The following is a 25,510-nucleotide window of genomic DNA, read 5'->3' on the forward strand; positions in this document are numbered from 1 at the left end:
GCAGGTCATTCAGAACTCTGCAGCTCGTGTACTGTCCCGCACTAGGCTTTGGGACCACACCACTCCCACCCTCACCCTCGCTCGCCTCCACTGGCTCCCCATCCCCCAGAGGATCGAATTCAAGATCCTCACCCTCACCTACAAGGCCATTCACGGCCTCGCTCCCTCCTACCTCTCTGACCTACTATCCCCCTACTTACCTGCCCGTACCCTCCGTTCCTCTGGCTCCAGTCTGCTCCACATCCCCCGCCCCAACCGCCCTACCATCGGTGGTCGGGCCTTCAGCCTCTCAGCCCCGAGGCTCTGGAACTCCATCCCCGAGTGCCTTCGCCGCTTCCTCCCTTTCCTCCTTCAAGGCCGGTCTCAAGACCTTTCTCTTTGACCGTGCCTTCAGCTCCCCTCTCGACTCCCTCCCCTCCCCCTGACCATTTCCCCCCTGCTCGGGTCCTGACCCAACTGTACAGCGCCTTGGGACGTCCTCCCGCCGTGAAAGGCGCTCAATAAATGGAATCTTGTTGTTGTTGTTGTGTGCAAATTGGCTGCTGCGTTGGCCAAGAAAACATCACTTGTCATTAAAGCAGGTACGACGCTGAACAAAAAGCATTTTCGCCCACAAAATATACAGTCAATTCACTTTACAGTACATTGCGTGAAGCACCTTGAGATGTCTTGAAGACGTGATAAGGCGCTGTACCAAATGCAAGGATTATTTACTACGCGGTGTGTCGAAATGCAAGTGATTAACAAAGAACAGGGAGTAAAGGCAGAGGCGAGGGTTTGTTTTACTGTCGAGAGAAGCGGAGAGACCGTGTGAACAGCAGAACGAAAATTACATTCAGTTGCAGAGATTTGTCTTCGGAATAAAAATATTACAGTATTAAGCCACTGAAAGAGAGAGCACTCTTCCCCCATCCCCCCCCACCCACCAAATCCCCCGGGTCACCAACATTCTACCCCAAACCCCCTCCAGTTTGAATTCCACATCGTGCCAGAGTCTCCAAGGAGAATGTATCATTGAATAAGGCTCCCCCATTGAATCCGTTAATACTTTTAACAATGCTGTGTGATCCACAGCAGTGAACAATTTAACTTTGAGTCATAGTTAGTAAATAATTTACCTTTACCCCGCTCGCTGTGCAAAGCAGCAGAATTTTGTTTAGCGCGAAAGAAAAAGAAAAATGGGACGTCCTCTCGACGTGAGAGGCGCCATGTAAACACAAGTTGTTGTCTCTCCCCACCCCACACTTTTTTTCTTCTCCTGTTTGGCTTGACCAAGGTGTGGGGTCTTCTGCTGCTCTTCGGAGCGGATTTGGTTCGCTCTGTCCATGGGTTTCTCCATTTCCCCCCCACCACCACCCAGCCATGTCCACAGTCAGTCCTTCACACAAGGCACCAAAGGCAGACGATATCTGTGCAGAAAGGATATATCGCCCGCCGCTCCCTGGGATTTGAAGGTCGCTCCGCTGGTTATTGCTTGTGGCCGAGGCTGGGGTCTTGTGGTGTCCTGTCCCCCAGGCCGTTCATGTGGGCCTCGGACCCCTGATCTGGGAGCAGAACCTCCACCGAGTAGCTGATTCTCTTGGAATGGATGAAACTATAGGTATTGTCGAACCGGAGGACGTCTACGAGGGAGGGAGGGAAGGGGGAGAGGAATAAAGATAGAATCTCAGAGTCGCTTTGTACATCTCGTGAGTTAGCGCCTGGCTCAGTCGCTCGCTTGCTCACTCATTAGCCTCAGAAATTCTGAAGGCGAGCCTTAAAGGCACAGGCAACATTTTGCATTTGATATTAGCGCCTTGTCACATCTCCAAGACGTCTCAAAGCGCTTCACAGAACACACTGTAAAGTGGAGTGACTGTATATTTTGTGGGTGAAACACAGCAGCCGATTGCGCACAGCAGCGTCCCCACAAACGATCGTGGATTGAGCGACCAAATTCTTAATGTTTATTTAGGTTTTTTTGGGGAGCGACAATTACTCCCGTAAAGCGATTATTCTGGTGGATGATAATAATAATCCTTGCATTTGATATAGCGCCTGATCGCTTCATTAAGACGTCTCAAAGTGCTTCACAGAATATTACTGTAAAGTGTAGTGACCGTGTCATTTGTGGGCGCAACTACGCTGGACCGTGATGGCCTGCGTGATCACGTTCTGGGGTTCTGCGCTGCGCCCACTCCTTTACGTACAGACTCCCGGCTCGCGGCAGGTCAGGCTCCCGTCCTCCGGCACCAGGTGGCTGTTGTATCGCTGGTTGGGCACCACCTCCACCATGTCACCCGCCTTCTGCCGTTCCCCCGATTTAGTCTTCATAAACACCCCGAAGCCCACGTCCGCACTCTCCGTCATGAACTGCCACCTGGGTGAGCGACATGGGGAATCTCAGGCATCTGGAGATATTCCACCCACTTTCCTCTTTCCCTGCACCCCCACTCCCCTCTCACTCACACACACACACACACACACACACACGCCCTGGGGCTGTTTGGCTCAGCCTCACCTCAGGACGCAGCCTGGGAACAGCAACTCGTACTCTAACTGCAGTGAGGAGCCTCTGTTAACCGTGACTGTGCTTTCGTATTGCTGCTTGATCGAGTCTCGGATGTAATAAGTCTTAGGGACGTCACCTCCGTAATTAATCTGATGAGAAGACACAATAACAGGTGTCATTTCCCTTCATTCTCCAACCTGCTCACACCCCTCATCACCTCTACTCCACCATCAGCGGCCATCCTTTTCATCATTATCATAATTATTATTATGATAATGATCCTTACATTTGATAAAGCACCTTATCACGATTTTTCATGCTATACAGCGAATTGACTGTATATTTTGTGGGCGAAACCCGGCAGCCAATTGCGCACAGCAGAGTCTGATAAACAGTTGTGGATTGACTGACCAGATTATTATTATTATTTTCAGGCACTCCCTGCCTCAATCTCTCAGCCTCACCCCCTCTTTACCTGTCTTCAGATCGCACCTGAAGACTTTCCTCTTCCGACCACGACTTACGTTCACCTCCCCTTTCTCCCCAGCTGTTAAAAGCGCTCTGAGAATCTAGTCCGCATGAAAGGCGCTGTGTGTAAATGTAAGTTGTTATTGCAAATTTAACAGAATCACACAATGTTTTTGCATGGACACGGCCCATTCTATCCACTGAGTCTGTGTTTCTTTTTTTAAAATAATCCTAGCATCTGATATAGTGCCTTTCACGTCAAGAGGACATCTCCGAGACGACATCTCACAGGATTTACTGCAGAGTGTAGTGACTGTGCATTTTTGTTGTCCGCACAAGACATCTAACCTCGCTCCTTTCTCCTGCTCATTTTTTAAACATCTCCCCTCCCCCCACCACCTTATTCCACTCTCTCATCCTTTAATAGTTCCTGGTTCTAAAGAGGAAAAGGAAGCGAGTTTTCCCCCTGGTGCCCCTGACCAACGATCCCCTGCTTCAAAAAAATAAATCGTTCCTTTTACTTCACGGCGGTTTGTGGGACGCTTCTGTGCAAAAAAAAAAACGGCTGCCGGGTTGCGCTTACAAGATGCACAGCCACTCCGCTTTATGGTAAAATCGTGCGACGTGTTTTGCAACGTCCTCTTGAAAGATGTTGAACCAAAAAGCCAGGATTTTTTTTTTAAAAAAATAAAAATTGCTCAATGTTATTGGCAACGATGGCTGCAGTACCTCTGCGCGGCCTGGAGACGGCGCTGCGGAGGGGTTTGCGGAGGCGACCGACGCTCATTGAACCACAGAACTTCAAGGCCAATTGGCCCAATGTGTCCTGTGTAGCTCTTGGTGGTGGTGGGGGGGGGTGAGAGAGAGCGAGAGAGCGAGCGCATACCGTTTCAGTCACAGATAAATTTCCGTGTGTAGGTGACGTAGACACAGGTGCAATTTTGGTTTGGATTCTCTTAAGCATGGTCATGGGTTTCCACGTTTGTCAGACACCTGGTCGAACCCCTCGCCCCTCCCCACCGCATACACACACGCGCACGCGCGCACGGAAAAAAAATACCCAGCCCTTGTGCGCTTCCCGACAACATTCACCTTGCATGTGCACTTTGGGTTTCCGTCGGGATCTGTCAGCGTCCCACCGTAATAAACTGGGAGCTCTGCCGCATCGATGTTCTGTAAAAGGATTTCTTTCCAATTCCCTGTAAGACCAACATAGACTGACTGACGGCTGTGGACTGGGACTGCAGTGCAGTAATGCAAATTCCTGACACTTGAATCGTAGCAGTAGTCAAATAACTCAACCAATGGTGTTTATTCAGGGGAGTTGATGCCTTCAGAGCTGTTTCTCGATTCTGAATCAAAGCTTAAGGGTTCGAGTCCCTCATCGGGGACTTTGAACTCTCAAGTCTCGGCTGACGCCCCAATGCAGTGCTGGGGTGGGTGTTGCATTGTTGGAGGCGCTGTCCTTCGAGTGAGAAGTTAAACCTCGCTCCCTGTCTGCAGCTCAGATATTGGGGTACATTTCTTTAACAACGTCAACAAATTGCATTCATACAGGGCCCCTCATGCAGGGTAGCGTCCCAGAGCGCTTGACAGTGGCGGAGCAGGTGGACAGGGGGTGGGGGTGGGGGGGAGGTTACATTTCTATAGCGCCTTTACTGTCAGGAGGACATCCCAAGGTGCTGTCGAAGAGGATGGTCTTCGAGTGCGACCTGAAGATCACAAAAGAGGGGGCGAGACGGAGGGATAGAGGGAGAGTGTTCCAGAGTTTCAGGGCTTGCGGCGGACTTTATGCGCGAGGTTCAAGTTGGATTTTTTTTTTTAATATACCTCCCAGGACCTGAATCTTGTTGCGAGTGTCCTCACTGAGGAAATGCTTTATCAGGTTGTAGGCCACGGGGAAAATCATTGGTGCTGGAACCAAAGGAGAAGACAATTAACAAGACGGAGAATGAAAATAAGCACGAAAAAACGTGATAAGGCGCTGTATCAAATGCAAGGATTATTATGATTAGTAATTACCTCACAGACATAAAATTATAAACGCTCCAAATTGGTGCAACTTTAAGGACATGAATCAACATTGGGGCCAAGTAATAATAATAATAATCCTTGCATTTGATATAGCGCCTTATCATGTTGTCGAGACGTCTCAAAGCGCTTCACAGAATATACTGTAAAGTGAATTGACTGTATATTTGTGGGCGAAACGCAGCAGCCAATTGCGCACAGCAGTGTCCCCACAAACAGTCATGGATTGAGTGAGCAAATTATTTTTTTTAAAACGATTATTATCCCCCCAAAAAGTGATCCACCGATCGACTAACAACCGGGTAACTACTTAATGCTAGGTGACCAGAGGCGAGATGGAGTAAGGAAACTTGCCCCTGCTAAGGTTTTGCCCCGTCCGGGAATTGAACCCGGATCCTCAACCACCAACTCTGCTACTGCTCACCTTTGATAACAAACAGTTTCTTCAGACCCTCGGGGTAGTTATCTTCAAACATAGTCAGGACCTGGTCAAGGAAAAGCATCAAAGGCAATGGATTACTCACTGGCCAAAGTTCTGGTTGCTTTTTTGGGGGTCAGCTGGGTGTCTGACACATGCAAAAACCCATCAACGTACTTCAGCGTCTCCAAACCAAACTGAGAATTGCATGCACCCTACCGACACATGGAAATTCCAGAGGAAGATTGTTGGAATGCAATGCGCTCTCTCTCTCTCTCTCTCCCTGGAGGGATGCATCTTTCTTACCCAATTCCGGAGAGTAATAGGCGCAGGTTGGCAAGAGCCAAGGTTTGGGGGACCCCAGGGTGTGCATTGGGGAGAAACTGCTGGAGTCTAACCAGCTAACCACCTTTCTAATAATATAACAAACTTGTTCCCTATAATTAACAAGTGACAACATGAAGTCGTTAATTTGCCCTCACGTTAAATCCCGGTGTTTTTCCCTCGTGTTAAATCCCGATCCCGTACTTACTTCTCCGTACAGTTCGACTGCAGGTTTCCATAAATGTTTGAGCCCCAGATTCTCACAGTCGTAGATCATTATGATGGCCTCAATGTTTGTGCTGTGCTGCAAAAGATCAGAACAGATTCTTACTCTGGAGTTTAAGAGAGAGAGAGAGAGAGAGGGAAGGGTGAGGTGGGGAGAGGGAAGGGCGAGGTGACAGGTTATCGAGCGAACTTGCTAACCCACTAAGCTACAGGACTCCACATAGTAATGCGCTGAAGGGCTTCCTAGCACAAGGGCAGTAATGGTAGACTCGGGTTTGGGGCTATGGCAGTGTGGAAGCTGTTGATCTGCGTGGTTTGATTGCTATAGGAACATCCAATGCCTATGCACTGAGCAGTTGATATCAGTGCACTGATCGTCAAAACGACGCCCCTTCCCCCCCATCTCGCCTCCCGCCACCACACGCGCGCACACACACACACACAACACACACGAACAACTCGCACTTCCTTATTTCGCCTCCGTCCGCAAATACTTGATCTAAAACAAAAGTAACTTCTGTGTTTCTCCCCTGATGGCGCCGTGTTTTTTCAGTTTGATAACAATAATAGTAATAATAATCCTTGCGTTTGATACGGCGCCCATTTCCCGTCAGCCACGACCCTATAAATTGGCGGAACAGGCTCGAGGGGCTGGAATGGCCTACTCCTCTTCCTCTGTTCCTGTGAGACGTCTCAAAGAACATACTGTGAAGTGGAGTGACAAGTGTAGTGACTGTGTATGTTGTGGGCTAAATGTGGCGGCTCACACCGCACGACGGCAGCTCGTGGACTGAGTGACCACATTTTTTTTTAAAAACGGATTATTACCTCCTGAAAAATGATCCACCGAACAACTAACAACTAACAGCCGGGTTCCTAGTTACCGCTGGGTGAACTGAGGCGCGTGTGTGTGGAGTAAGGAAACTTGCCTAAGGTTTTGCCCCGACTGGGGATCGAACCCAGATCCTCTCGCTTGCGAGGCGAGTGCTCTAAGCACCGCACTACGCACGGCACCCGACAAGGCTGACAGGGAAGTCCGCTCACCGCGACGCTCTGCTTCACGCACTCCTCTCTCAGCCGCTCGCAGTCCCGGATCTTTGTCTTCAGGAAGTCCTGCTTGGACACCGAGTACATTAACCCTTTCGGGTCCAGCGGGCCGATCACGTCGTACCAGATGGGGCTGCCCTCCTTGTCGTAACCGCACATCCCGCCCGCGAAATAGCGGATGAGGACCTGCCGCAAAAGCCAAGCCGTCGGCGTCACTTACCATCCCCCCACAAAACAAGACGTTGTACAATCTACAATCACGGGCGGGCTCACGGCGCCTCGTGGGATTTTATTAATAATAATTAATAGTAATAATAATCTTTGCATTTGACATAGATCCACATCACGTCGTTCAGACGTCTCAAAGCGCTTCGCAGGATATACCGTTAAGAGGCTCGACTGTCTTTATTTTGTGGGCGTGCGTGTGCTGTGGAGTGAGGAAACTTGCCTACGGTTTCGCTGCGCCCCGGGAATCGAACCCGGGTCCTCTCGCTTGCGAGGCGAGGGCGCTGACGGCGAAGTGTAGTGACTGTGTATTTTGTAAGTGAAGCGTTAGCGGACGAGCACGTGTACAGCGACGTCCCCGCAAACAGCCGTGAAGTAAGCAAATCCATTTTTACCCTCTCGCCTCTCCGCGCCCCCCCCCCACCACCCCCTCAGCTGTCCAAAGTTTTACCTCAGGGGGGTCCCACTCCTTTGTCAGTGTGTCAGCTTTCATCTGCTTCCTGAACTCCAGGTGCTACAAACAGAGAGGAGGGGGAAAGTTATCCCGGGTTCACAAAAAAAACATTTCTTTTTTAAAGGGAGGTATAGATCCACGTGTGTTAGCAACGCAACTATGCATTGGTGCAGTGGCGCAAGGCGGCAGTGCCTCAACTCCATGCATGGGTGCTGAAGAACGCAGCGAGTACACCGATGCATTGGTGCTGCGGGCTGCTGGGAGCAACCCCCGACCAAAGCACCGATGCATTGGCGTGGAAGTGAGCTGACACACGCGCGCGCACATACATGCACACACCCGCAGGCATGCACACACACACACGCACACGCGCGCACACACGCTGCTCGCTCGCTCGCTCACTAACTCACTCACCTCCCGGTGACAGGCAGAGAGAAATAGGGTTCACTGATTGGGAACTCGGGCTTGAACGCTGGGGATTGCAGTCGGGGAGGAAACACATTTCAAAATTGGAGTTGAGAACGCAACAAGAAATCAGCGTTCAGCAACATCCTGAGCAGCAATCGAGCACACGCTCGGCAACCTGGGGAGAGGAGGGTTAAGTTAATTGCAGTGTCTCTTACCTTGCGAATCATCGCCTCTGCTTTCTGCAGGTTAAAGGATCTGGCTGGAAACGAGAGAAAGGTTCAGTCACTTTGCTCTTTGTCCCCACATCAGGCATTAAAAATCTCCTTTACCCAGCAGTAAATTAGGAACGTGGTTGTTAAGTCGATTGGCGATTGCTGGGGGTAATAATCCCTCCAAAAAAAATTGGTTGCTCAATCCACAAGAAGGACGCTGCTGTGCGCAATTGGCTGCTATGTTTCACCCACAAAATGCACAGTCACTCCACTTTACAGTATTTTCTGTGAAACGCTTTGAGACGTCTCAACGACGTGATAAGGCCCTGTATCAAACGCAAGGATTATTATTATTATTATTATTAAGAAGTCAATACCTCGGAGCCAACGCAGAAGGTAATGGTCATCCTGAGCAGGGAGACACGGCAAAATATCCTGGATGCTGTTCCGGAACTGTGGAACAGACAGAGAAAGAGGAGAGGGTAGGGTTTAACGTTTCCAGCTTATACACAGACTCCGGGCTCGGTCCCGTGGTGGGGGGATTGAATCAATTAACGTCCCTGTCTGTACCCTGCTCAGGTGGACGTTAAAAGATCCCCCAAAAAGAGATGGGATTTTCTCTCCCTCCCCCCCGCTGTCCTGCCCTGCGATCCCCCAGATAAAATCGGTGATAGCTATTTGCGGGACGTCGCTCTGCGCAAAACTGGCCGGCGCATTCGCTCACAAAAATGCCCAGTCGCCTCACTTCATAGCTAGAAACCCTGTGAAGCGCTTGGAGACCCAGCAATAGGCGATGCGTCAAACGCAAGAGTTGTACGTTGATTTATCAGTGATTTGTCAGCGTTTGGGGAACAGGGCGAGATCTCAGCAATCTCTAACAGATGGTCTATTGTTTTTGCGGAGGAGGGTGGGGAGGGGGTGGGGGTTAGCGTGTGGTGGAGAAAAATATGTCCATGCCACAAAGAGCGCAGTGTAAGATTACAGTCTTTGGCAAGAATGGCGAGTGTTCTCTCTCTATCAGAGCTCTGTTGTGAGCGCAGCAAACGGGAACGATGTGAGAGCAGACAGTTACCCGCACACACGGTCACTGGATGGTGCACGAACCGCAAGGGAGAACCAGCAACCAACACGTACATTCTGGTTCTAAAGGTTAACGGAAGGAGGAAGGGGTAGGAATAGCAAAGCCCATGAAAGACCACGACTCTGTAGCGTAGTGGTTAGCGCGCTCGCCTCGTAAGCGAGAGGACCCCCGGAACCCAGTTGTTAGTCAATTGGCGGATCGGTTTCCCGGGGTAATCCTCCCAAATTTTTTTAAAAAAAAAGAATTTGGTCACTCAATCCACGACTGTCTGTGGGGACGCTGCTGTGCGCAATTGGCTGCCGCGTTTTGCCCACACAATACACAGTCACTACACTTTACAGCGAATTCTGTGCAGCGCTTTGAGACGAGGGTTAACGAGGCGCTATATCAAAAGCAAGCATTATTGCTATTATTATAACTCGCTCTCCCAGGTCGAAGGTTGATCTAATTCAGGTGTATAAAATGATAAAGGGATTGAACGGGGAGATACAGAGAAACTATTTACTCTGGTGGGAGATTCCAGAACAAAGAGGCATCATCTGTAAAATTAGAGTTGGGCTGTTTAAGAATTAAATCAGGAAGCATTTGTTTCACACACACAAAAAGCTAGTGGAAATCTGGAACTCTCTACCCCCGAAGGCTGTGGATGCTGGATCCATAAATGTGAAGGGTGCAATTTAAGTGCATGTTATTGCTCTTGTTGAGAAAGATAACAGTCCCCTCTCGTTAGCTTTTTTTTATTATAACAGCCTTGTGCGGAGACTCCAATGGTCACATAATGTACCAGGTGCGGTGCGGATTCCCAATGACTCAGCGTTTGCAAAGGTGTCTCTCCTCAATTCCCCCCCCGAACCTCGTCCACAGCCACTACACGTCACGGTAAAGTCCTGCTCAGCGCTTGGAGACGCTCTCGACGACGTGATAAGTCACTGCAGTAAAGCTCACACACGTCCTATCAGTCGGGACGCGTCATAACATCTGATATGACTTACGCAAACATCAAACTTGCAGGCAAACTGTATAAGTCGTATAAAATCAAATTGAATCGATAATCTACCACTTCGCGCGGGTAATTCAATGCTGTTTTTCCCGCTGCTTGCAAGTGCACGTGCGGCGATGGATTAAGACTACATTTCTCACAATTCAACGCAGCCGGTTAGCGCGGGAGTAAGGGAGGCTAGGGAAACGGTGATATGAGTTAGGAGATGGTTAATACGGATTGTACAAAGAAATCTAAGTGGTTTTGACAGGAAACTGAATGGGATTTGGATGCATGTGTGCCTTAGGCAATTGTACGGTTTATAAATATAAGATTTATGCAAGTTCTACTGTATATCAAACGCAAGAATTATTCTCATCATTCGTATCTCTGACCCCAACCCAAAAAAAACTCTTTCATTTTGTGGTGGAAACTAATGACATTGTGGCTGGAGAGAGAGAGAAAGAGAGAGAGAGAGAGAGAGAGATAGCGCGAGGGTGGGAGAGAGATAGAGAGAGATAGTGCGAGGGTGTGAGCAAGCAAGTCCGCCCACCCAGGTTGGCACCTCCTGATCTTATTCTCTGCCTTTGAAGCACCTTGGGTTTCGCTTGATATTAATTCAGACATGGTGAGTTTTTCCGTGGTTGCAATGATGTAACAGAGGAGAGAGTGGTGCGGAGAGGGGAGGGGGGTGGGGGAGCCTTTATTTCATAATTCGAAAGGGGGGGGGGGGGGGAAGGAGTCGAGGGCTGATAATTGAGGAAGTAAACTCTCTATTCCTCCCACTCAGCTCCTGTGTACCCTGCAGCCAAAGCACTAACCGTAGGATGGTCCGAGCTGGACGAGCAGTGGGAAAGCTTGCCATTCAGCGCTCTCGATGGCAAACTCTCAATGGGCTCCAGTAGTCCTCCCCCCACCCTCCAAGCGCACTCACTCCTACACATTAGTGATGATCAGTACAGCACAGCCTAGTGTGTTTGGTCCTGACAGACTGGAAACTGCTGGAAAAGGCAACGTAGAGAGACAGAGTTAAGGGGTACGGAGATGAGGGAAAGGGTTGGAAGGTGTGTGTGTGTGTGTGTGTGTGTGTGGGAGGGGGGGGCGGGGGGCGGAAGATCAAGGGGAGGGGGCACAAACATTGCTTAGGACAGGACACCCCCTGGACTGCTTGTAGGAATCACGAATAATATTAATACCAATAATCTTTAATACCAATACTTGCTTTCTGCCCACAAAATACAGTCACTTCACGTCACAGTAATCTCTGCAAAGCTCTTTGGGACATTCCCCAACGACACGATAAGGCGCTATATATATATATATATCAAATGCAAAGATCATTATTATTATTACCTTTACACTTGGGAAGGGGAAGGGGTCAACCCCGATTCTGAAAAATATGATTTAAGTGAATCCCCCAAATATATTTTGGATTTCTTTTTTAAAAAACACGGCAAACGCAGTCACACACAAACACAAACACAAACAGACTGCTGATGGGAACACAGGCGCAGTAAAACCTCACATAAGTCCTCCCAATTGGAAACCCCACATTGGATATGACTTGTGCAAAGTATGAGTTATCTGAAGCTTATACCCCTCGGATCATACGCGGACTTACGTTAAATTATGCATAAGTTGGATTTTATATAACTTACACATAACAAGTACTGTAACACAAATTGTGAAACGTGTGTGTGTGTGTGTGTGTGTGGGGGGGGGGGGGGGGGGTGAACCTTTGCCCTGTCAAAGCCTCTGGATTTATTTTAGATTAAAATGTTATTTGTTGTTTGAAGGAACGAACCTTTTCCTATCGACCTCTGATATGATCTCTGACATGTAATCAGATCATCTCATCTCAGTTTGTAGCTGAGAGCAAGATGTGAGGTTAGGGGGTGTGGGGGGGTGTGGGGGGAGAGAGAGAGGGGGGGAGAGGGAAAGGGGGAGAGGGGGGAGAGAGAGAGGGAGGGGAGAGAGGGGGGAGAGAGGGAGAGGGGGGGGAGAGGGAGAGGGGGAGAGAGAGAGAGGGAGAGAGAGAGAGAGAGGGGGAGGGGGGAGAGAGGGGGGGAAAGAGGGAGAGTGAGAGGGGCAGAGAGAGGGGGAGAGGGGGAGGGGGGAGAGAGAGGGGGAGGGGGGGAGAGAGGGGGAGGGGGGGAGAGAGAGGGGGAGGGGGGGAGAGAGGGAGAGTGAGAGGGGGAGAGAGAGAGGGAGAGGGGGGAGAGAGGGAGGAGAGAGGAGAGGGAGAGAGAGGGGGAGGGGGGGGAGAGAGAGGGGGAGGGGGGGAGAGAAAGGGGGAGGGGGGGGAGAGGGGGAGTGAGAGGGGGAGGGGGGGAGAGAGGGGGAGTGAGAGGGGGAGGGGGGGAGAGTGAGAGGGGGAGAGAGAGGGTTTAATTGGGTTTTATTAACGCGTTGGTTAAAGCTCTTTGCTGCTGAGAGGCCGATCGCCTGATCAGTCATCTCTCTCTCTGCGTGTGTCTGTCTGTGTGTGTGTCTCTGTCTGTCTGTGTGTGTGTGTCTCTGTCTGTGTGTGTGTGTCTGTCTGTGTGTGTGTCTCTGTCTGTGTGTCTCTGTGTGTGTGTGTGTGTGTGTGTCTCTCTCTCTGTGTCTCTCTCTGTCTGTCTGTGTGTCTGTCTGTCTGTGTGTCTGTCTCTGTGTGTGTGTGTGTGTGTGTCTCTCTCTCTGTGTCTCTCTCTGTCTGTCTGTGTGTCTGTCTCTGTGTGTGTCTCTGTGTCTCTCTCTGTCTGTGTGTCTCTCTCTCTCTGTCTGTCTGTGTGCGTATCTGTGTGTGTCTCTCTCTGTCTCTGTCTGTCTGTGTCCTTCTCTGTCTGTGCCCTCTGTCTGTCTGTCTGTCTGTGCCCTCTGTCTGTCTGTCTGTCTGTGCCCTCTGTCTGTCTGTCTGTCTGTCTGTGCCCTCTGTCTGTCTGTCTGTCCCCCCCTTACCTTTCCCAGACTCTCAGTCTGTTTGGGGCTCAGACCGCCGACCCTTCCGCTCATCGCAGCGCCGCTGTCCCACCGCTCTCACAGTGATGTCTCGGTGTCTGACCTGAGAGCGCTACACTGTCGCCGCCGCCCTCTCCGCCTTAAAAGGGCGATCGATGCTTTGGGCAAAAGTAATACATAACACCGCACCGCTTTTTTCTGACTGTGAACGGATGTCACACGAAGCAGAAGTGCGATTTATTATTTCATTCATCGAAAAAAAAAGAAACAAATATTGCACTGTACTCCAACCGGTGGGACCCACCAGTAAGACTAGTGTTATATGGGGGTGAAACGTGATCACAGCACTACTGAGTGTATTGCAAGGATTATTATTATTTATTATTATTTATTATTGTTTATTATTATTTATTATTGTTTATTATTATTTATTATTGTTTATTATTATTTATTATTATTTATTATTATAGGATTATTCGTATTTGTTTCCTTTCCAGCACTTGGATTAACAGAGGAAACAACAAAGGAGAAACTGCAATTAATAATAATAATAATAATTCTCCTCATTTCTAATTTAAATAACCATAAATAATAATAATAATAATAATATCAATAAAGTAATTATAATAATCCTTATAGCCGACACAGCGCCTTTCACGTCAGAAGGACGTCCCGAAACGCTTATTATAATAATAATAATAATAATAATCCTTGCATTTGATATAGCGCTTTTTCACGTCGGGAGGACGTCCCAAAGCGCTTCACAGAACACACTGTAAAGTGAATTGACTGTATATATATTTGTGGGCGAACGCGGCAGCCAATTGCACACAGCAATGTCCCACAAACAGTCGTAGGTTGAAAATGACCAATTTATTATTGTTGTTGGTTTTGGAGGTATTATTATTAGGGCTGTGTGTGGAGTAAGGAAACTTGCCCAAGGTTTCGCCCTCTGCCTGGAATTGCACTCAGGTCTCTCGCTTGCGAAGCGAGTGCTCTAACCACTGAGCTACAGGACTCCATGATATACTGTGAAGTAGAGTGACTGTGTATTTTTGGGGGTGAAATTCAGCAGCTAATTGGGCATAGCAGTGTCCTGCAAACAGTCGTGGATTTTTTTTTAAAAAGGATTATTACCCCCAATGCGCTTGTCCGACTTTGGCGATTAAAGCCTTCATCAACCTTGTTTGATACCAACCCAAAGTTGGACCTGGATGCCTCTTAAAAGTGCTGATGCTGAACAACATGACAATCTAATTCCTCCCCCCTTTCCAAAAGAATTTATGCACCGCGCAATATTTTTGCAGCAGAGGAATGCCACATTTCAACCACCCTCCCTCGGAGCAAAAGGAAATATTTCATAACCTCCCCTTTAATTCCATTTTTTTTTTTTACGTGGCCCGGTTATCTTTCGATTTTTTTTTTGCTTTCTCGTGGAAATTCTTTTGCAGCGCAGAAGGTCATTCGATCTGCTGTGTGAACTCGACGACTCGTGTACACTATCTACGACTGTTTACCTGGTGGCAAGCTCGCCTCGCAAGCAAGAGGACCTGGGTTTGATTCCCAAGCGGGGCGAAACGTTAGGCAAGTTTCCTTACTCCACATGCTTCTGTTTACCTAGCAATAAGTTGGAACCCAGTTGTTCGTCAATTGGCGGATTATAAAAATAAATAATAATTTGGTTACTCAATCCATGACTCTTTGTGGGACACTGCGATGCACAATTGGCTGCCGTGTTCCGCCCACAAAATATACACTCAATCCATTTTACAGTGTGTTCTGTGAAGCGCTTTGGGACGTCCTCCCGACGTGAAAAGCGCTATATCAAATGCAAGGATTATTATTATATTCTGTGAAGCACTTTGAGGCGTTTCAACAACGTGATAAGGCGTGATATCAAATGCAAGGATTATTATTATTATAAATCCAAAGTTGTTGTTGTTCTGCTGGTAACTTTGTCTTTCGTCACAGGGCAGATTGGAGCGAGGTGTCTCTACACGCAGTGATAGAGGGTACGTTAAATGAAATTACAAATTACATTTTAAATCAATGCTGCGAGTGTTGTTGGGGGGGGGGGGGGGGGGTAGAGGAGGGGGAATTACTTTAAAATCTGGAATAAGTCTCCATAAATACAGACTTATCCTGACTGACTCAAGTGTCGCAAGCAGCTTTCAGTGTGCTGAAGTTCAGCAACACCCAGTGATTATTGTTGTAATGAGTAATAACATTATGACATTTAAACTCCTGCGATGCTGTTAGCTGGTCTTGGCCTGTTAGCCGTATCGCCCCCTACGGGAGAGAAGATAAACATGCCCTGCTCCGCGTAATGCTTAAAAGCAGGACTTGTAGGGAGTGGATTCAATAATCAACAGTAATAATCCTTGCATTTGAAACAGCGCCTTTTGCGCCGAGAGGATGCCTCAAACTGTTTCACAGGATTTACTGTAAAGTGTAGTGACTGTGTGGATTGTAGGTGAATGATTTGGTGGAGTAAGCGATGGATGACAGTGTTGGGTGATGCCGTCACCCATTTTGTGCAACCTCAGGCCTGCCACAGGATGCTTCTATTGCACCTGACTTCAGTGGTCCAGCAGATGACTGAAGCAAAATGGCATTTGAGCCAAACTATAGACCCGTTTGGAGATATGATCCTCTTGGGCAATACATTGGAAAAACTCTTTTCCAGTTGTGTCATAATCTTTAATGTCCACCTGAGGGACAAGGCAGATCTCAGTTCTAACATCTCATCTGAAGGACCGTGCCTCTGACATGGCCCCCCCCACCAGCCCTGCGTTGGAAACCCAACATGACCTTTTTTCTTCTCAGAATGAGTTATGAACCCATGACCCATGTGCTGCGATGTTCTCCAATGTTCAGCCACTGGTATTATCTAAGCAGTGCTGCATTGTTAGGCAACAATCACACTGCTGTGGACAGCGAAATCCATGCGGTTGCCATTAATTTATTGCTCAGCAATATTGCGAGGGGCTGGGGCTGGGGCTGGGGGAGTGGTGGTTGGGTGGGGGGGGGGGGGGGTGATGGGGATGGGAGGAACTCCATTCCCCATCGCGCTCTGTGTCCCTCTCCCTCCTGTGTCCGGCGCCATGACCTCGGGTTGTCAAAGATCGGTCCGTTAAATGTTTAGCCCCAGAGAGACGCTGCCCCCTCCCCAGAAGGCAATCAAGCAATCCCACAAGAGAGGTTTGGACGACAAAGTTCCTTTGGTCCCTTTGATCTCATCCCTCAAGAATACCCGCCTCACTGTGGAGCTGTGTATTATATGTGCCCAACACACGGCCTCAACCGCAGTCCTGAGAACCAGCGCCGCGGGTCGTGACTGACAGGTAGGACTGGGAACTGGGTCTGATTGACAGCAATTGTCGCCCCGCCCCCTGTGTTGTGATTGACAGGCAGTCCTGACACGCCCCCTGTGTGTGATTGACAGCCATTCCTAACCCGCCCCCTCTGTTGTGATTGACAACTACTCCTGACCCCGCCCGCTGTGTTGTGATTGACAGCCATTCCTGACCCGCCCCACTGTGTTGTGATTGGCAGCCCCTCGTGACCCGCCCCTGGGTGTGATTGACGGGCGGCCCTGGACCCGCCCCTGGATCTGATTGACAGGCGGCCCTGCACCCGCCCCTGGGTGTGATTGACGGGCGGCCCTGGACCCGCCCCCTGTGTGTGATTGACGGGCGGCCCTGGACCCGCCCCCGGGTGTGATTGACGGGCGGCCCTGGACCCGCCCCCGGGTGTGATTGACGGGCGGCCCTGGACCCGCCCCCGGGTGTGATTGACAGGAGGCCCTGGACCCGCCCCTGAGTGTGATTGACAGGAGGCCCTGGACCCGCCCCCTGTGTGTGATTGACAGGAGGCCCTGGACCCGCCCCTGAGTGTGATTGACAGGAGGCCCTGGACCCGCCCCTGAGTGTGATTGACAGGCGGCCCTGGACCCGCCCCCGGCTGTGATTGACGGGCGGCCCTGGACCCGCCCCCGGGTGTGATTGACAGGTCACAGACATGGCGGCGGGCTGCTGGCGGTTGCTTTGGTCGCTTCTGGCGGCGCTTGTCCTCCACCGTCGGGCGGCGGCGGCGGCTCAGGCCCAGCGGGTGGCTCTGGTGGACGTGCTGCTGGCGGAGCCGGGCCGCGGCTGGTCGGCACAGTCCGGCTTCAGGTCGAGCAGCAGTTACCGGCTTCAGGGGACAGTGTTAGCGCTGAGCTCGGGCCAGACCCCGCTCCAGGGCGGCCTAGTGCTGGTGAGTGAGCGTGTGAGGGGGTGTGGGTACAGGTGAGGGGGTGTGGGTACAGGTGAGGGTGGGGTACAGGTGAGGGTTGGGTACAGGTGAAGGGGTGTGGGTACAGGTGGTGAGGGTGTGGGTACAGGTGAGGGGTGTGGGGTACAGGTGAGGGGTGTGGGTACAGGTGAGAGGGGGTGTGGGTACAGGTGAGGGGGTGTGGGTACAGGTGAGGGGGTGTGGGTACAGGTGAGGGGTGTGGGTACAGGTGAGGGGTGTGGGTACAGGTGAGAGGGGGTGTGGGTACAGGTGAGGGGGTGTGGGTACAGGTGAGGGGGTGTGGGTACAGGTGAGGGGTGTGGGTACAGGTGAGGGGTGTGGGTACAGGTGAGGGGGTGTGGGTACAGGTGAGGGGTGTGGGTACAGGTGAGGGGTGTGGGTACAGGTGAGGGGGTGTGGGTACAGGTGAGGGGGTGTGGGTACAGGTGAGGGGTGTGGGTACAGGTGAGGGGGTGTGGGTACAGGTGAGGGGGGTACAGGTGAGGGGTGTGGGTACAGGTGAGGGGGTGTGGGTACAGGTGAGGGGGTGTGGGTACAGGTGAGGGGTGTGGGTACAGGTGAGGGGGTTGCGGGTACAGGTGAGGGGTTGCGGGTACAGGCGAGGGGACTGCGTGTACCGGCGAGGGGTGCGGGTACAGGTGAGGGGTGCGGGTACAGGCGAGGGGGTTGCGGGTACAGGCGAGGGGGTTGCGGGTACAGGCGAGGGGGTGCGGGTACAGGCGAGGGGGCTGCGGGTACAGGCGAGGGGGCTGCGGGTACAGGCGAGGGGGCTGCGGGTACAGGCGAGGGGGCTGCGGGTACAGGCGAGGGGCTGCGGGTACAGGCGAGGGGCTGCGGGTACAGGCGAGGGGGCTGCGGGTACAGGCGAGGGGGCTGCGGGTACAGGCAAGGGGGCTGCGTGTACAGGCGAGGGGGCTGCGTGTACAGGCGAGGGGGCTGCGTGTACAGGCGAGGGGGCTGCGTGTACAGGCGAGGGGGCTGCGTGTACAGGCGAGGGGGCTGCGTGTACAGGCGAGGGGGCTGCGCGTGGACACGGAAGGGGTTGGGCGTGAGGGTGTCTGTACATGTGAGTGAATGTCGGCGAGTGTGTGCAAGTCCCTTTGCCATCGCTAAGTGCTCTGAGACGGTAACCCGTGTGAAGGGCGCTGTATAAATTTGCAAGTCTGTGTTGGCGATACCTTGCGATCGGGGCGGTCTCTGTGGCGAACACCACGGATTCGACACGCCGCCCCACGCGACGAGCGCTGTATAAACGCAAGTTGTTGTTTTTGAGGTTAAAGACGAGCAGTCAGACATCCGGCTGAAGGCTGGCGAGAATTGGATTGGAGTTGTTCCGGTTGGCGAGGAGCCGCCTGAGCTGAAGGGGAGCAGTAAGCAGGAGTCCTTTGCTGAAGAAGTCGTTAGCAAGGCAAGTACACCGCACGTGCGATGATTTGGTGCTGTCACGTCGGGTTATCGGCGGTCAGGCCTCAGCCTCTCTGCCCCCACTCCATCCCGAAGATCCCTCTGACTCGCCCCATGCCTCCTTCAAGACCCATCTCAAGACCCTGCTCTTCGACCGCGCCTTTGGTCACCCTCCTACCCCATCCATCCTGATCCCAACCTCCAGCTCGAGTCCAAATCCCTGACTGTTAAGAGCCTTGGGAATGTCCTCCCGATGTGAACGACTGACCGAGCCTGTAAACGATCATGTCTTTGTTACAGATGAAGCGAGCTCTTGTCCTGGGAGCATCAGCCCTGTTGATTCTGGTTTTAAATCAAAACGCCATCACTGAGGTAATCTCAAACGCTTGTGATAAAGGGATTGTTATTTTTAAATTAGCCCTTAAAATTGATTGCAGGTTTACGGGATTTTCCAGATAAGAAAGTCCCAAACTATCTTCTCTCCGCTTTCGCTTTCTGTTGTTGTGCAGAAACGTTACTTGGGAGTGTAGCTGGCAGTACTGCGGGTGCGGGTATTTTAAGCCACAAATGAAATGAAAAGGAGGGAAGGATCCTTAAGGAACCATCTCCCTAGGGAGACAGCAGAAGCAGAAAGTCTTTCAAGAGCAAATTAGATAGATTTCTGTTAGGAAATAACATCTTGGGATACTGCATATAGTTTGGGACATGACATGTGCGTGTGACTGCCAGGATAGTGGAAGGTGAACTGGATGTGCTTTGGCCCAGCAAATTCTTATGTTCATCTTTGAGCGGGACGCTAATCGTTATCGTTTGTATTTTTATTAAGATGGACATTGCTCAAGTCCTGTCTAAACCAGTAGTGATCATGCAGAGCTCTGAAAATGTAACCAAACTGCTGGGAGCCTTAATCAGGTAAGTCCTTTTTGTTTGTGTTACATGCTGTATTGTGCTCATTCAGCCCGTGGATAGGTCTAATCCTGCTGTTTTAACAATGACATGTTATTCTAAATGAAGAAATAAGATGAGACCTTTTAGCAGTAACATAGTTTTACGGCATTGCCACAAAATGATTCATCATCACGTATTACAGCCCTTTAATTCCAACCTTGTTTTCTCGGCAATTTCCAATTCCTCTTTTGGGGGCAGGCGGTAGAGAGATGGTTCCACAGGAGCCGGGGGCAATTCAGTCTGTCGGCCAAATTACTCACAAGTCAGCCTTGATGGCAAGTTTTGACAGATCTTTTGACCGGGGGAAGGTTATCGTCGCTCACACTTACCCAATCGGAGCCTCGTGCACACAGCTTCAGTGAGTCGCTGGAAGGAGATTGGGGCAGGAGCCCTGGTTTATTTAGCTGTTAGTAGACGTCTTGTGAGCTACTATTTCATCCAAAGGGTAGTGGAAATCTGAAACTTTCTCCCCCAAAAAGCTACGGATGCTGGATCCATGGAGTCCTGTAGCTCAGTTGTTGGAGCAATCACTTTGCAAGCGAGAGACCTGGGTTCGATTCCCGGCAGGATGAAACCTTGGCAAGTTTCCTTACTCCACACGCCTGATAATAATCCCTCAAGATAAAGAAACAATAATAAATTTCAATCAGTCCATGATTTCAATCCACGACTGTTTGTCGGATATTGCTGTGCGCAATTGGCTGCTGCATTTCGCCCACAAATATACAGTCAATTCACTTTACAGTCTATTCTGTGAAGCGCTTTGAGACGTCTATAATAATAATAATAATAATCCTTGCATTTGATATAGCGCCTTATCATGTCTTCGAGACGTCTCAAAGCGCTTCACAGGATACACTAAAGTGAATTGACACTCTATTTTGGGGGCGAAACGCGGCAGCCAATTGCGCACATAAGACGTGAAAAGCGCTATATCAAATGCAAGAATTATTATTATCCATTAAAATTTTTAAGACTGAGGTGGATAGATATTTGTTAGTTCAGGGCATCAAAGTATGTGGGGAAAAGTCAAGTAATTGGAATTGAGGTACAGATCAGCCATGATCTAATAGAATTGAGACGTCGAGAAGATGTGAAAAGCGCTATATCAAATGCAAGGATTATTATAATGACTCGAGGGGCTGAATGACCTAATCCTGTTCCTATATGTTCCTACCTCTTGAGTTCTTTGAGGCTTAAAAGGAGAAACAGAATAGAACATGCATTATGAATGCGCTATCTGATCTTTCATTCATTCATTCATTCATTCATTTGCATGAGATGTGCACTGTGTGCGTGTGCCAGTTTAATAATAAATAACCCTTCATTTAATTTCACATCAGGAAACTGTCTCGAACCACTTCCCAGGAATTAGTAACTGAGCTGCGGTTCTTTTTGATTACAGTGGTCTTCGTGCTTCAGCGAAAATCACCTTCAAAAGTATAATTCAGGACAACCTGGTACGTCTTGTTTTATTGTGTTCTGAGATGTTTCAAGGTAAGAATGTGGAGTGTAAGATATGACGTGTAGATTCTGCCCCTCGCGGGCTCCTGACTTCAGTCGCTGAGAATCCTTGATCGTGTCCGCAAGACCTCTTGGAGTGGGAACTTATCTTGAGTTTCCTTTTCAATTTCAGGGGGTGACTCTGACACTGTGGTCAACGTGTGGCCGTTCTCGAGGGGGTCTGTATGGGGAATGGCAAGGCGTGATCTGTACAGGGGAGAACAGCTCGCAGGTCCAGGTAAGCGACACAAACCCGTCACCTCTACCCTCTTGGGTGCAGCGAAGGCCCAGCTCTCAGCTCACACAGCACTCGGCTTTTATTCCCAATTACAGAAATCGTTGGTAGTCCTGTGTGAGGGTTTATAATAATTCCTGTGTTTGATATAGCTAGTGCCTTTTGTGTCGGGACACAAAATGCTTCACAAAAAAAATAAAAATGAATGAGGTCACACAATCCAAGACTGTTTGTAGGACCCCGCTGTGTGCATTTCATCCACAAAATACACAGTCAATCCACTTTACAATATATCCTGTGAAGCGCTTTGAGATGTCACGACGATGTGATAAAGCGCTATATCAAATTGAAAGATTATTTATTATTATTCACGCGATTTACTCCAGATCACTGGTAGGTGAACGTGTTACTGGTTGAGCCAGACTATCTCATTAAGTGCCTTTCGATGGCATTGATTGCACAACTGTCGATCTACTGCAGTGACAATCCAAAGCGATTTAATGAATGTATTTTTTATCCTCTGCAGAAGTATCTCCAGCAGCTGTGGAACACCATCTTGCTCGTGGGTTTAATTCTGTGCACTGGAGTCATCGTGCAGGCCCGCTGGCAATACAGGCAGTATGAGCTGAGTGCCGAAGATGCAGAGGTCTGTCTCATCCCACTCTGTTGTGTTTAAAGTTCTATTGCCTCCAAATCCCTTCATGCCGTGGCACCTCCCTACCTCTCCGACCTGCTTATTTCCCAACTCACTAGTTCTGGCCTCCTGCAAGTCCCTCGTGCCCTCAGTTCCACTATCCGTGGCCGCGCTTTCAGCCACTGCGCCCCCAAAACTCTGGAACGCTCTTTTCTCTATCCCTCCACCTTGCCTCCTTCCTCTTCGATCGTGCCTCTGGTCACTTCCCCTCCCCCTCTGGGCTCGGCGTCATTCTCTGCCACTGTTAAGAGCTCTTGTTCACTACCCCACGTGAGGTAGTGTAAATGCAAGTTGTTGTTGTAAAGTTATACGTACAGTACACAGTAGAGCAGTGCGCAATGTGCATACAATCAGCCATTATTACCCTCTGGGTAAAGAAATACTTACTGGTTTCTGTTGTAAAATTTCTCTTTGCAACCGTGAACCTTTGCCCTCAAATTTGCTGAGTGCTGGTTCCCAATGGTTGGTAACCCCAACCCTCTGCTCTTATTTGACCTCCCCCCAGATAAGCTTGAAACAACAAATCTTGAAGAGGCTTTCAGCCCTGAAAACCAGGAAATATCACCCCAATAAAAGGTGTAAAACACGGGTGCAAGAGCTGGAGAACTGCGCTGTGTGTTTGGAGGAATTCTATAAAAATCAGGTATGTGAAGCCTGTGTAGTGTGAACTGGGGGGAGGGGGAGGGAAGAGGGGATCTGGTTTTGATTCCCGGGTAGGACAAAATTTTAGGCAAGCTTCCTTACTCCACATGCCTCTGTTTACCTTAGCAGTAAGTAGGAACCCAGTTGTTAGTCAATTGACAGATTGCTTTCTGTGGGATAATAATCCCTTTAAAAAAAATTGATGTCTCAACTATGTGATAAGGAGCTATATCAAATGCAAGGACTAATATTATTACCTGAGGCGACAACTCTGCGTGTAATGCATTTGTTAACTTGATTTTTTCGGGGAGGGGGGTGGGGGAGAGAAGGGAAAGGTTTCCAGGTGTTTAAAGTGTGTTTTGTTTGGCTGTAGTGTTTACGCGTGCTGCCTTGTCTCCATGAGTTTCACAGGGACTGTGTTGATCGCTGGCTGCTTCTCCAACAGACTTGCCCCTTGTGCAAGCGAAATGTACTAGGTAAGATTTTTTTTCAGGCTCCCCTCGTACTTTGTGTAAGCATATTTAAACCATCGGCGGCCGTGCTTTCAGCCACTGCGCCCCGAAACTCTGGAACACTCTTCCTCAATGCCACTCTCAAGCGTTCTGGGGCGTTACCCTACGTGAGGGGTGCTATTTTAAAGGATAGAGGTGTACATATTCACTGTCACAAACGAATAGCGTTCAATTAACTTCACATATTGTCTTACATTTAAACACAAAGATGATGCACTTGTTGGGGACAGCTGAACGGTTATTCTTCACTCAAGATGAGAAGAAAACAGGAGAGACACAACCAGACATTTTGTATCGCACTTTATTTTCTGTTCCGCACAACCAATGTAACGTTGGTGGCAATCAAGCTGATTTTATGACCACTCCTGGGGAGTGATTCTTTCCCATGTTAACTTTGTTTGGATTCAAAGAGAGTCAGGACAGCGTGAATCTGAATCAAACGTCACATTCTCCTCCTGAATCGATCGGTCGTCTCGATCGGTGAAAAGACTCGGTCGTTAGACGGTAGTTGTTAAACTTGAATTGGAGTTAGCAGTGCTCCGTATGATCCCAAAATGTTTACAAATGTTCTACATCTGACGGTTACAACGTTCTTCCCACACCCTCCACCCCCAGCATAGTACATAGTGAGAAATATCAAGAGTGCAAATTTCTGTTGTTTCCAGGCAGGAGGGAGAACCTCATTCACACCTGCAGTTTCTGTCATTATTGTATCCATGATGGACAGTTTGGGGAACCACACAGTTGAACCCTTTCGCTGCTAGGCTTTTAAGAACAGTTGTGCGACTAGTTGAAAAAGCACTGTGGCCACCAAGTTGAAGGAATATGAGTGTTTTTCCCCGCCCTGGTGAAGCCGTGATCTCTCGTGCGGCCAGGTTATAGATGCGCAGTGCGGTCATACACCGCAAAAAGTTGTGGCACTGAGAATTTTCGTCAATTTCCAAAGGCCGTGAGACGAACTTCGGCCAGATCGCCTGTGTGAGAAATCTCATCCCCGGAATTCTGGATTGAATTCAATCCATAGAGCTTTCAGTCACTGCACCCCGTGATCTGATAGAATGACGGACCAGACTCGAGCGGCTGAATGGCCTCCTCCTGTTCCTATGTTCCCTATGTTACCTCCCCACTCTCTAGAACCTCCCACCTAAAATCTGTCCACTGGCAACTTCGCAGAATCCTTCTAAAAACCTGAAAACAAAACCAGAAGTGGCTGGGAACAGTCAGCAGGTTAGACAGCATCTATGGAGGAAGGAAAGTGAGTTAACGTTTCGGGTCCACAGAACAGACGAAGAATTGTGGACCTGAAACGTTGACCCACTTTCCTTTCTCCATAGATGCTGCCTGACCTGCTGAGTGTTCCCAGCCACTTCTGGTTTTGTTTTCAGATTTCCAGCATCTGCAGTATTTTGTGTTTTTATTTTCCTTCTTAAAAACCTACCTCTTCAAGGAATTTTATTACTTGTTACACAAACAGAACGCAACAGGGAGAAAGTGTTGACCGGGGGGGGACAGCCTGTCTCGCTCACCACTTCTGCAGGCAGTGGCAAACACAACACTTTTCCAATGCGGTTTCCGTTTAACCCATTTACCAGCAAAAATGTCCATTTACTTACTGATAAAATGCCCCCTTCGGCAGTACAGGGTGTGCTTACTTTTGAACCCTCTAGGTAAAAATGGTTGAAAATATTTTAATGAGTGTAGCGTTATATTTATTAAGATGCTAAGTATGTAGGTTGGCGTATTGCACATTTTATTTGTTCTCTTTTGCTACATAATGTTAATTTAACTTTTTTTTGTAGAACTCTTGTTTAGAATACACACAATGAAGTAGAAGAATTTTAAAACAAATCGTTCAGTGTTTGAATTAGCTGTTGTGCTTATTGAAACTTTAGAGCAGGGACTTGAAAAGAAACCGGAAATAGAATCTACCCGTCACTTTACTTGTGTAACGTACTGTAGTGTGTTTCAACAAT

At 49.3% G+C, this 25,510-nt stretch overlaps 2 protein-coding genes across 5 annotated transcripts; one reads left to right on the forward strand and one right to left on the reverse strand.

Annotated features, from left to right (window-relative positions):
• Positions 1-1,253: 1,253 nt before the first annotated feature.
• On the reverse strand, positions 1,254-13,439 carry LOC103184335 (SEC14-like protein 2). Its single transcript, XM_042337766.1, has 12 exons — positions 13,304-13,439; positions 8,681-8,756; positions 8,307-8,350; positions 7,681-7,743; positions 7,002-7,190; positions 5,941-6,036; positions 5,415-5,475; positions 4,790-4,873; positions 4,052-4,158; positions 2,501-2,640; positions 2,190-2,359; positions 1,254-1,622 (listed from the first exon to the last, which is right to left on the reverse strand). Exons 1-12 carry the CDS (start codon positions 13,355-13,357, stop codon positions 1,468-1,470), a joined length of 1,239 nt encoding a protein of 412 aa, XP_042193700.1. The 5' UTR covers positions 13,358-13,439; the 3' UTR covers positions 1,254-1,467.
• A 3,884-nt stretch (positions 13,440-17,323) lies between these two features.
• On the forward strand, positions 17,324-24,602 carry LOC103184333 (RING finger protein 215). 4 transcript variants are annotated; one of them, XR_006085275.1, is made up of 10 exons: positions 17,324-17,560; positions 18,873-19,007; positions 19,304-19,375; positions 19,830-19,915; positions 21,357-21,411; positions 21,588-21,692; positions 22,216-22,335; positions 22,889-23,026; positions 23,437-23,501; positions 23,746-23,798. XR_006085275.1 is itself a non-coding variant. In XM_007902272.2 (10 exons), exons 1-10 carry the CDS (start codon positions 17,324-17,326, stop codon positions 23,769-23,771), a joined length of 1,077 nt encoding a protein of 358 aa, XP_007900463.2. In that variant the 3' UTR covers positions 23,772-23,798. The 4 variants fall into 4 exon arrangements, 3 of the variants coding, with proteins under 3 accessions (XP_007900463.2, XP_042193702.1, XP_042193701.1); XM_007902272.2 differs by having other exon boundaries at positions 23,399-23,501; XM_042337768.1 differs by having other exon boundaries at positions 23,429-23,501.
• The last annotated feature ends 908 nt before the right edge of the window (positions 24,603-25,510 follow it).

This window comes from Callorhinchus milii, unplaced genomic scaffold (genome assembly GCF_018977255.1).
Source record: "Callorhinchus milii isolate IMCB2004 unplaced genomic scaffold, IMCB_Cmil_1.0 Scaffold8, whole genome shotgun sequence".
Classification (NCBI taxonomy): Eukaryota; Metazoa; Chordata; class Chondrichthyes; order Chimaeriformes; family Callorhinchidae; genus Callorhinchus; species Callorhinchus milii.